Source organism: Gopherus flavomarginatus, chromosome 4 (assembly GCF_025201925.1).
Source record: "Gopherus flavomarginatus isolate rGopFla2 chromosome 4, rGopFla2.mat.asm, whole genome shotgun sequence".
NCBI classification, from domain to species: Eukaryota; Metazoa; Chordata; order Testudines; family Testudinidae; genus Gopherus; species Gopherus flavomarginatus.
The window spans coordinates 116,782,703-116,795,180 of NC_066620.1; the positions used below are offsets into that span (position 1 = coordinate 116,782,703).

At 37.0% G+C, this 12,478-nt stretch overlaps 1 protein-coding gene across 13 annotated transcripts in view; it reads left to right on the top strand.

The window, feature by feature from the left end:
* EPB41L2 (erythrocyte membrane protein band 4.1 like 2) overlaps positions 1-12,478 on the top strand; it is a 279,503-nt gene that overhangs the window by 208,951 nt on the left and 58,074 nt on the right. For all 13 annotated transcript variants that reach the window (XM_050949494.1, XM_050949498.1, XM_050949495.1 and 10 more), the window contains exons 8-11: positions 2,350-2,568; positions 4,624-4,711; positions 7,352-7,504; positions 8,491-8,588. In XM_050949494.1, the coding sequence (XP_050805451.1) occupies positions 2,350-2,568; positions 4,624-4,711; positions 7,352-7,504; positions 8,491-8,588 (558 nt within the window). The remainder of the gene's footprint in view (positions 1-2,349; positions 2,569-4,623; positions 4,712-7,351; positions 7,505-8,490; positions 8,589-12,478) is intronic.

Below are 12,478 nucleotides of genomic sequence, written 5' to 3' on the forward strand. Positions count from 1 at the left end.
CCTCCCCCAGCCTGGGAGGCAAAGGGGGGCTCACTAGGTGTTAAGGGGCACCTTACATGGTCCAAGGCCTACTGCCCCGCCTCTCTGTGGGGTTCTGCTGCAGCCTTCACCACGAACTGCACCGCTCTACCAGCCGCTCCACTCCTCCAGCCATCCTATGAGCCGCTCCAGCCATCCACGCCAACTGCGCAGCTCCGTTCTGCTCCTCTGTTCCACTCGCTGTTCTGTGGGCTGCTCCAACTGTCCCACAAACTGCTCGCCTCTACCAGCTGCTTAGCAATATATCTTCAGGCTCCCCCACTGGTTAACACACAGCACTCCATGATCTCAGCTCAGTAATTTTAGCTCTTTAGTGACTTCAGTTCTTAGTGATTTCTGCTTCTAGTAGGGGAGCCCCGGTGCTGGTGCACCATTGGCACAGAAAGAATTCAGCACAGCAGCCTATAACTAGACTCTTAATGGAATCAAAATTAGCTGTGCTATTCAACAGTGGAGAGAGGAGGTAGTGCAATTGGTGTTCCAGGCCCTGAAAAGGGGCCCATACCATCAGGTACACATCTGTCCCCAACCTCTCTCCATTCACTGGGTTTTGGAACCTATGTCCCTTGTCTAGTGAGTGCTACTTAGTTGATGGTGAGTCTCTCTGTCATAAAACAGTTCCACTGGCCTTGATTCACATAATCAGGGTAACAACACTTTATTCTTCCTGCCCCAATAACAGAGAAACTGGGGATCCCACAGCAGCCAAAGTCACCATTTGGGCAGCTGTGGGCTCATGCTAGGCGGGGTGGGTGTGCCTGTGCGCACAAGACCAGCCCCTGAAGTTCTTTTCCACACTCGCCACAGTTCACCACCAGATGTCAGGTAAGAGCTCATCCTGACTGCTTACAGATAGGTATTAAAGATGGTAACAAATACACAAACCCAGATAGTACAACAGAATTATTATCCTTTATTGTTTCTTTATGATAGCACCCACTATGTGCTACATGCTTTTCAGACAACCAAGGAGGAAGAATCTGATAACAGAGAAAAGTAGAAAGAGTTTAAAGAAAATGGGAATTTTTTTTTTCCTCAAGAGTTGTCTCGGTTTACTGTTGCAACATTAACATTGTAATTTGCTTAAGTGTTTTGAGGGGGATACAGAAATAGTCCAGATAATTTATTTTTTGTTAAATACAGTATGTAGCAAACACAGACTGTATGACAATGGTGTATATAAAGGATTTATTGGTACTTGTTTAAAATTATTTAACTCACCAGTTAGTAGCTTCCCCATTTATGAGAAAAATGACCACTCCAAACATAGGACATACAAAACAAGCTACATATACAGTCTATAATTGTCTCTCATTCCACATGTAGTAGTATAGATAATTGTATTTATGTTTTTAGATTAATTGAACACTAGCTTTAGTTGTCCACGCTGACTATAAAACTATTTTCAGGAAATTAAGTTGGGCTTTTAGATTGTTCAATTAATGTAAATAGTGTTATCCTTGATTATCTTTGAAATTTTCTAAATCCCCAATACTATGAGCTTCACTATGAATTCAAAATAAACTAGTAAAAAATAAAATGTACTTTTGTTTAGTATGTCATGTAAGATTACTTTGTGTGTGCATGGCATAAGGCTTTATGGACGAGAGTTGCAGGGTACAAGATAAATGTAATTACTCACATGGGTACGATTTGCGTGAGGGATGCAAGTGTTCACTGCTTGTTGATATAGTATGCATTCCTATGTTGTATGGCATGACTGGCTGGATTACATGGTGCAAAAAAATTTAGATATAGTACTGAAGTTTTAAAACCAAACCCTAGATTTCAAGGAAAAATATCATCCATTTTTAAATGGATTGTACTTAGGGTGACCAGACAGCAAGTGTGAAAAATTGGGATGGAAGTGGGAGGTTATAGGAGCCTATATGAGAGAGACCCAAAAATCGGGACTGTCCCTACAAAATCTGGACATCTGGTCACCCTAATTGTACCAAGCCTGAAAATGAACATGACAGAGTTGGTAAGCAAGTTTTATTATGTAAAGCTTGACACACACTGCTTATTTGTACTGGGAACCAGAATATTTCTAATTCAACTGATTTATGAAAGATATATTGATTCTCATATTAAAACTGTAACTCCAAATCCTTTGGTTTTAGTTGACAAAATCTATCAGAAATGGAACTTTGTGTAATGGTTCTATCAGAGCATTTGGTTTTTTAAAACAGACTATTGGAACTACATGTTTGGACAGATTTTACTCAGCTTTGTGTGTGTGCGCGCTCTCACAAATATCCTGCAGGAATATTTCTGCTTACCATAAGTAACTTTGTTTCCTTTTTGCAGATATTTCCTGTGCCTGCAGCTTCGTCAGGATATTGCTTCTGGCCGACTGCCATGTTCTTTTGTGACTCATGCCCTCCTTGGTTCATATACTCTGCAGGCCGAGCTAGGTGACTATGATTCAGAGGAGCACAATAGCCATTATATCAGCGAATTCCAATTTGCACCCAATCAAACAAAAGAGATGGAGGACAAAGTAGTAGAACTGCACAAAACACACAGGTGTGTCAGACCTGGTGGGAATAAAATGTTGATATGGTCTTGGTTACATCTGTCATTTCTCTTGATCTTAAAGATATGTATAAAATTGTGTTAGACTGAAGAAGTTTAGCACTACTATGAAAGTCTTACATACTTATATAGCTACAACATTTTTCTTATATGCATTTAAATGTAACTTGTCTTTAGTTTGACTTTCTTTTCATCTTTTTTTTCCCTTCTGTTTATTAAAGCCCCTTAGTAGGCCTTCCATCAAAAAAATCAATTATGGATGGCTTCTTGCTTTAGCCAGTAAAAATAGCAGCAAACATTTCAGCTGGGAAAGGTTTGAAACTATATTTCATGATATGGGCTTTTTTACTTACTTTTTTAAGAATGATTGTCTGAATTTATTTCATTCAGAGATGTTTTGAATAATATGAAGAAAACATTCAGAATCTGAAATTTTTCATTTAAATTAGCTACAATTATTCAGTCTCTAAGCTAGCTACCTTTGGTTTATTAAAAATACATTTGTCATCGGATTATGAGGAGCCATTTTTTGACTGACGTGAGATAGAATTAAAGTCCGAAAGTCTCATTACATGAAAAATATAAGTACATTGGCAATTGCTTTCAGTCAGCAAAATAGATCATACATTTCTTTGTATTGCCTATAGGCCAGAGCCCAGTGCCCTGAACTATATGCTCTTAGTAGTGTTCTTTTTTACATTAAATAAACTGTGGTCACTGTTTTAGTTTTGTTAATAGGAATAATTATTCTTGTTCCCCTCATACTGACGGAAGGATGGTCGTCTTTTGTTAGATAAATGCTGTGAACGTAGAGTTTAAGCTCCTTGGGGCAGGAATAGTCTTTTTGTTCTGTTTGTACAGCATCTAGCACAATGGGGTCCTGGTCCATGATTAGGCATTACCACAATACAAATAATAATAATAATAATGAATGAAGTCCTGAGCTATATTGGGAGCAAAAACCCCACTGTCTTCAGTGGGGCCACAATTTGGGAACATATTGCTCTCTCGATACTGTACAGTTAATAGCAAAGTGTGTAGTCTAAGTCAGAAAAGGTTAACCTTTCTATGTTGAACATTTGAGAAAATAAATGTACCTTATTTACTGATCTTGGCATTATAAAGGATACCAGTGAAATTCTGAAATTCATACCTCAGCGAAGTTGGGGGGAGGATAGATTCCTACCTTTGGTGGTGGTACTGTTTGACCTGGACACGGTTTTCTGCAAGGATGGCTTACCAGGGAAGCAAAGCATTTTAAATGTCTATGGATCTGTCCTGGCAACTGAAAAAGATCAATATATTTAAATAAAAGACTAGAATATGGACTATTCCAGAATGCAGTAAAAATTATATAGCTCCTATAAAGCACTGAGATCCTTGATAGTCATGCTCATGACTTTCTCTTTTCCTGATAAGTTAGTGAATTTAGGAAAGTTAAGTTAAGATAAGTTAGTGTGTTTAGGAAAGTGGTATGTATTTTTTAAAAGCTCTTTATAATTGAAAATAAAACCATGCTAGCCACAGCCCTTCTGTCAGGGCAGTTGGGGAGAACATCTACACCAGTGTCTCAGAGGGGGCTGAGAAAACTCAGCAGATAACTGTTTAACATGATCCAAAGTGACTTTTCAATCTTATAACTTCATAAAAAATACTGATTGAGTTATATTGAGTCATGGAAGAGATCCTTGATTCTGTTTGTGGGAGAGGAGGTGAGGGAAAACTGGAAGCCAGTTCTTTGAAGTGGAAAAAGTGTGTTGTGTTTTTTTTTGGTGGGGGAGGGAATGTTTGAATAGGTTATAATTAAAATTGTGTTCCAGCCCTAAAGATAGTAAATGCTATTAAGAATATAATATACCATGAATGAAAATATACATACCTACGACTTTGGGGAGAGAAATACAGAAAAGTGCAAAAGTACTCATGATTTAGACTCCTCTAATCTGAAATATTTAACATACCCTAAATGTAACTGTTTTCACTAGGTTTTACTATCTTGATATTTATTTTTGACAGTAAACTGAAGGCATCTTTTAATTTTTCTAGGGGCTTGACTCCAGCACAGGCAGATTCTCATTTCTTAGAAAACGCCAAGAGGCTTTCCATGTATGGAGTGGACTTGCATCATGCCAAGGTATTGAACTATTTTTTTCTGAAAAATACTTGCCATTACCGAGCACAATAAACATGGACCACTCAACCTGAAGATATGTGTACATGTAAGGATACGTAAATGAAAGTCTTTCATCTGCTATGCTATCTGACAGTCATATTAATTGTTCAGTTTACAGGCATAGGGACTGTGAGAGTTTATCTTCAGTCTAGGATTATTTAGCCTATGTGGCTCCATACTTACAGATTGAGAAAAATATTCTTTATTCTTAGGAGCAACTAAGTTTGTTTTAAATGTCAAATGCTTATCCCAGTGATAGGCTTGGAGAGGCAAAGTGGAGCCTAAAATGTGTCTTTAGTGTGTTTTTTTTTTTTTTTTTTATACCAGTGGAAGTTAAGTACAGACTTTTAATCTAGATGGTTGGAAATGAACTTCCATTTTTACTGATATTTTAATTTTTGAAAAGTAAACAAACATTAATATAATCCAATTTTAAAAAATCAATGTTCTCAGAAAATCAGTAGCAACATTCATTTAATGGACTCAGAATGCTAAATTAATCCAATATTTAAAAAGAGAAGCTAAAGTCATTTTATATATATATATATATATATATATATATATATATATATAATATTAATTAGTGTAAAAATACTAGAGAAACCTTCTGCTTTATTCAATGGAACTTGGAAAGGTAGTTGGGTCTTGTAAAAAGTTTTTTGTAATTTTATTAATGGCCTTTCCCAGTTGCTCTTGGAAACATTTGATGTAGGTACACTAGTCTTTACTGGAGATGTATGGTAAATACATCTGCAACCTTATTTCCACCACTAGTAGAAGTTCATGATGCCAGCTCGCTCTTGTCTTGAATGGCTTTAAGAATTTTCATTCTTTCAGTGGCTCTAATGCTTGCAGTTACTCCACAACGATTTCTCATGGCAAGTAAAAGCTCTGACAAGAACTCTATTTTCTGAAATCAGTTTTCAGCCCTTAGAATTCTGCCAATCAATCTAGAATTTAGTGACACCTGGATGTGAGCACTTCCTATTATTGCTAGTTGGTTGGGAGGATGTTGGTATTTGTGCTATAATGTGGGGAAGTCTCTTCTCAAGACTTGCATTACATGCAATTCCTATCAGTAAGCATTTGCTTCTGTAAACTGACAAACTGAGATCAGACATTGTCATTGGGCCAAAATGATTAAAATGCTATTTGCCAGCACCTTGATTGAAGTGGCTAAGTTGACACTGTCAGCCAAATATCCACTTCCTTCTCCATCTTAATTGAAGTAATAGTTATATATAACTGCACAATGTGATATAACCAACCTGCTCTATTTTTCATAAAATCTATGTTTGCAAGGCCTTTCATTTTTTCTTCTCCCTTTAATGCTTGCTGAAACGTTTGCTAACATCCATCACATTTCTACTGCTGTCAAGGTTTTTTCCCCACTTTGAACTTTAGGATTTAAGAAGTGGGGACCGGCATGATCACTTTTAAGCTTAATTACTAGCTTAAATTTGGTATGCTGCCACCAGCCAGAAGTCTGTGTCTGGCACACTTCTGTTCCCTCAAAACCTTCCCTGGGGAACACAAGACCCAAACCCCTTGGGTCTTAAAACAAGGAGAAATTAACCATCCGCCTCCTTTTCCCCCCAGACTCTCCCCTCCCTGGGTTGCCTTGAGAGGCTTACACAGATCCAAACTCCTTGGATCTTAAAACAAAGAGGAATTAACCATCCCCCCTTCTTTTCCCCCCACCGGTCCCTGGTGAATTTAGACTCAATCCCTTGGATTCTAAAACAAGGAAAAATCAATCTGGTTCTTAAAAAGAAAGCTTTTAATTAAAGAAAGAAAAGGTAAAATTTATCTTTGTAAAATCAGGATGGAAAATGCTTTACGGGGTACTCAGATTCATATAGACTAGAGGGAATCTCTCCCCCCCCCCCACCCAACCCCCAGCCTGAGATTCAAAGTTACAGCAAACAGAGGTAAAAATCCTTCCAACAAAAAGACATTTACAAGTTAAGAAAGCAAACATAAGACTAATCTGCCTTGCCTGGCTATTACTTACTATTTTGAAACATGAAAGACTGATTCAGAAAGATTGGAGAACCTGGAATGATGTCCCGTTCCTCTCAGTGCCAAGAGCGAACAACGAACCAAACAAAAAGCACAAACAAAGACTTCCCTCCACCAAGATTTGAAAGTATCTTGTCCCCCTATTGATCCTCTGGTCATGTGTCAGCCAGGTTTACTGAGCTTCTTAACCCTTTACAGGTAAAAGAGACATTAACCCTTAACCATCTGTTTATGACAGCTGCTGATCAGTTTCTAATCTATTTTTTTACATGCCCCCCATCACCATCATTTTGGTGTGTTTTCTAAATTTGTAGCATGTACACATAGATGTGTCTTGTCACTGCGGACTGCACTGATGAATGTCAAACCATTGCAGGAGTCCCAACCTTGTTTCTAAGGTTAATAAAAGCAGATTTTTTCCTACTGTTGTGTACTTTTTCTTTGCAACCCCATTTGGCATTACTGTAATTTCAACATGAAACCAGTGTAATCGACATGCCTCCTCCCAAGTGTATTAACATAGTTAACGCCACGAAATATCATTATTTACATTTTGTCTAAAATTCTTATTTGCGGTAGGATTCAGAAGGTGTGGACATCATGCTTGGTGTATGCGCTAATGGGCTACTTATTTACAAGGATAGACTCAGAATCAACCGTTTTGCTTGGCCCAAAATTTTGAAAATCTCTTATAAACGCAGTAACTTCTACATCAAAGTCAGGCCAGCAGAGGTAAGTAGGGCTTTTATTCATTTCTTGCAGTTCTGTTCATAAACAGCTTGTGGTGTTTTATAGAAAATAGTGATCAACCATTCTGCTGCTGTTCAAGGGTGAAAGCTAAAGTTCAGCCCACCAGCAAGATAATGTTTTCCAAATTTCCCCAGGTGTTCTGACAGAGTTCAAATGTGAGATTTATATCAGCAGCTGTTTGGGAATAAGGGATCTCTGAATCCTCTTCATAGATGACCAGTCATACCAAATACTTACATGTGGCATTCTAATTATTGAATTCTCATCAACTAGCTAGCTCCTTTTATTTACTTACTTGAAGTCAATTAAAAATATAAGTAGCTTTTACATGAAATGCTGTGAACTGTAGCCATGCTAATGGAGATTGTTATATTTCAGTAGATGATGTGATTAATACAAAATCATAATTTGAAAAAATCTCTTTCCCTCTTTGTCTTGTGATTCTTAGACATAGATGTATTGTCCATCCATGTTTACATCTTATACTTACATTTACATAACATTTTTACTTAGAAATTATGACAAACTTAATATGCTGTGTAGCTTGAAAACTGCCTAGTACAGTGTTTAGTGGATTACGGGGAGAAAGCGTGCATGGCTTCTGCTACAATTCTCAGCACAATTGGCTTTTTGCAGTATGTATGTGTATATATAATATATATATTTTTAATTCTGGGCAATTGTGGGCAGCTAGTCATGAAACTTGCAAAGAAAACTAAGGCACTATTGGTTTTCCCAAAGAAGAGCCATTAGTAAGTACTGATAGGAAGTGATAATGTGATTATTAGCCTGCATGAGTAGTCCACCCGGTGCAATTATATTAGAAGTATGGAAATTTTGAGACATTCTGAGTCTCAAGAAAGGAGAATTGTGCTTGTTGCGGTAATGGCAATGTCTGAACTCACTCAGCCTGCTAAGCTAGCCAGCTTTCAGGAAATGTGTTAATTTATTTTGTGGCTCCTTTCCAGCTGGAACAGTTTGAAAGCACCATTGGGTTCAAATTGCCAAACCATCGGGCTGCTAAAAGGTTATGGAAGGTTTGTGTGGAGCACCATACTTTCTACAGGTAAATACTCAGTCTTATCCCCCTTCTTCTAAAAGTCAAAACTATTTTTATTTTTCTCAGGAAAATGTGTGTGGGAGACTATATTTTCTCCACTTGTTTTGCATCCAGTTCTGACTCCCATTGAAACGTGAAAGATATACATAGATCACTGATCCTAGACTATTAATTTTTAATATCTTGGATAAAAGGTTAATTAAATTCAACTTTATAGGTCAATTCCTACTTGACCATCCAAATCTGCGTGAGTTAGAGTGTAGCTTTCTAAGATTTCAGTTTGTGCAGCAGCTGAACACCTAAGAAGAAACTAGAACTTGCAAGAAAAGAGCCTTTTTAAGCATCAGGTCCCCTTATCACTGGGCACTATATGCAGTAGTAGTTGAGACCACATGCTGCCATCTTTTCAGTGTGTACTGGCTAAAGACTTCTCTAGTTACTGGGGCAGGGACTTGAACTTGGGGGTCTCTTGACCTATGTGAGTGCCCCAACTAGCAGGCTATAGAGTAATTCTCACGCCCTTTCCTTGCCCAATGATTATCAATTGTCATTCATAATGGCAATTCTTAGTCATTAGAGCAGGGAATGAGAGTGAAAATGGCTCTATAGGTGCTACTTGGAGCACACACCTATGATGTCGGAGGCCCAGGTTCAAGCCCCAGCTCCAGTTACTATTTATAAAAAAGTAGAGCAGCTTCAATAGGAGAGAATGAGAATATCCCATAGCCCGGTGGCTAGGCCATTCTCCTGCAATTTAGGAGACCGATTTTCAAATCCCTTTTCCTCATGAGGCAGAAGGGAGAGTTGAAACTTGGTCTCCCGTATCCTGGGTGAGTACCCAAATCATTGGGTCAAAGGTGACTGGGGGGAGAGCCTCCTCCCCCATTCCTGCTTCTTTTCATGATTCTTTTCCTTAGCGTTCTCAGAAATGCCCAAAATTGAAATAAAGTTTCAAGTTCAGTCAAAACAAAATATTTCATCTTGACCCAGAGCAAAAAAAAAAAATTACTTTTTTTGATTTTTCAAGGATTTTTTTTGAAAAATTTTCTCTTCAGTTTGATCTGAAAATACCTTTTTCAATTTTTCAGAATTGCCAGTAAACCAAAAAATCTATTTTTCCAGCTCTAGTTTGCATGCTAGTTATATACCCAACTACAACTACATTAAGAATATAACCACTGCATTTCCCATGGGAATATATGCACTCGCTAATTGTATTGAGATAGCTTGTTTGCCCTCCCAGACTTTCAAGGAATGCTTTATTTTCAAATTTACTGTCAAATTTCTCCTGAAAAGAAGAATCTTCCTGTACATGATTAAATTGTATACTTGCATTTACACTGTAGCAGCCCAGAATCTAAGTAAAAGGACAGCCTGTATTTTTGTGCAGTGTTTGTCACAAGGAGTGAACAAGTTGCCCTTGTTAAATGCTTTCTTCAGAAAAAAATATACCTCAACAATTCACTGTGCAGTATTTCAGAAAATAAACCTTTTCCCAAATAAATTTAAGTTGAGAGATATTGCAGTTGTTGTTTAGCCTCCTATTAGTAACTCTCGAACAAACATGTTCCTCTAATATTTTTCAGCTCCTTCTACCTTTTGGAATATTTGAAAGTGGATAATGTGAGACTACTCCAAATTGACAGTGTACACTCTCATAAGCCTTGCAGTGAACGTAAAAGCAGTTAAATAATATAGCCATCTCACTAGACAGCTTTTTGTGGCAGATGTATATTTTCTAATGGGAGCGATGTGGTTATAGTGGATCACAAATTAACTATGAGTCAACAATGTAATACTGTTGTGAAAAAAGCAAGCATAATTCTGGAATGTATTATCAGGAGTGTTGTGAGCAAGACACGAGACATAATTATTCTAGTCTACTCAGTGCTAATAAGGCCTCAAATGGAGTACTGTGTCCAGTTCTGGGCACCATACTTTGGGAAAGACGTGGACAAATTGAAGAAAGTCCAGAGGAGAACAGTAAAAATTATTAAAAGTCAAATATGATTTATGAAGAAAGATTGAAAAAAACTGAGTTTGTTTAGTCTGGAGAAGACTGAGTGGGGAACATAATGATATTCAAGTACGCAGAAGGTTGTTATAAAGAGAAGAGTGATGAATTGTGCTCCTTATCCACTCAGGACAGGATAAGAAATAATGGACTTAAATTGCAACAAAGGAAATTTAGGTTAGACATTAGGAAAAACCTTTTAACAATAAGTGTAATTAAGCACTGGAACATATTACTTAGAGAAGTTGTGGAATCTCCCTCATTGGAGGTTATTAAGAAGAGATAGTCCTGCCTCATTGCAGGGAAGTGGAGTAGATGACATATCGAGGTCTCTTCCAGTTCTAAATTTCTATGATTCTAATATTTGTGTAGCTTTAGCCAATTATATTAATTGGCAGTAGAAACTGGAATTTCCCTTCTCAGCCATACCTCCTCCTCGTTTTTATTTTTAAAGAAAATCATGCTTTGCCATTTGTGCTGTTAAGTTTAGAAAGTGAATCACTAAATACATAATTTAGAAAACATTCCGTTTTGAAAGTAGTTCATAGTGTGTCACACCTGATGCACTGTCTCAATAAATTTAACATTGGACACTATAAACCTCACAAGCATATAAAGCATGGAAGGTTTTCTAATTAATAAAAATGCATTGTCAATATGCGATATGTGATTTTTCTCAAACTGAATATGAAGGTAAGAAAATCTAATCATTGGTGAGTGCAATCCATGACCAAGAGTGACATGCAGCACAGGCCTCTCTGCTGCATTGCTGGGATAAATCGGTGTTCTTGAAATGATTCATACCATTGAAATAGTTAGTTTGAAATGTGCTTGATAATTTATATTTTGTCATTATTAAATTAGAATCTAGTCCAAAATAGGAAAGAATTCGTCATCTATAGTAGCTGATCAGTTTAGATTTTTAAGAGGTAATTTGCAACTGTAAATGTTTTCAGTGGCGTTTTATATTTATCAGGAAATCTTTCCACAGAAATAGCACAGAATTCAACTGGATTTCATTCCAACCAGAAATAGATTTTTCTAGTCAGGAATGGTGGTATAACAAGTACTAAGCTTCAGATACTCTCACCATCATGTACTTCCACTGATGTCATCAGGTAGAAAATCCTCAGAATCTCTCATCAAGATTTTAAAATAATAAAATAAACAAATCCAGATCTGTTTTCTCTCATTGAATGCCAGAAATAAACAGTATCACAACTGTTACCGCCCAAAAATTTTTAATATTTTTTTTCCTTGCTCCTGCCATGTGTTCTGTGCATATTGCATGAATTCACACATACAATTCAACTTCCAGGTTTAAGGAAAACTCTTTTCATAAGGTTAGTAATTCCTCATAGATAACTGAAGACCTGTGTTAACGTAAGCTTTGTACATTGGATGTTATCCCTCTTAGTTTAAAAGATGACTTACCAAACTTTATACATACACTATTAAATATGAAAACAAGCCAGTTTGTGCCCTTTTATAATACTTATGGAAGTTCAAACTGTATAGAATTCTAGTTACATTTCCAGTAAGTAACAATCCACTTAAGAGCTGCTGTCAAACTGGGTATCTACTGTGTTCTTCGCAGGTGGTCTGAGTCTTCAGCTTTGAACCATACCATATACAGAAAGATTGTGTGTGTATACCCATGTATAAATTATCACATATAGTACTTGTGGTGTTGTGTTTGAAATTTTCATTTTTTTAGTGTCTTCCCAGAACTTCTTGCACTGATGTAACCATAGCTTTGTCAGTTATTACATGTAATTAAGCTTGAAATATAAAATATCCTTTAAAATACCCTTAATCAGTAAGTAATTAGTTCTCTTGTTTTTTCCTTATTAAAGGATTAAAAGTTTATCTCAGCAGGATA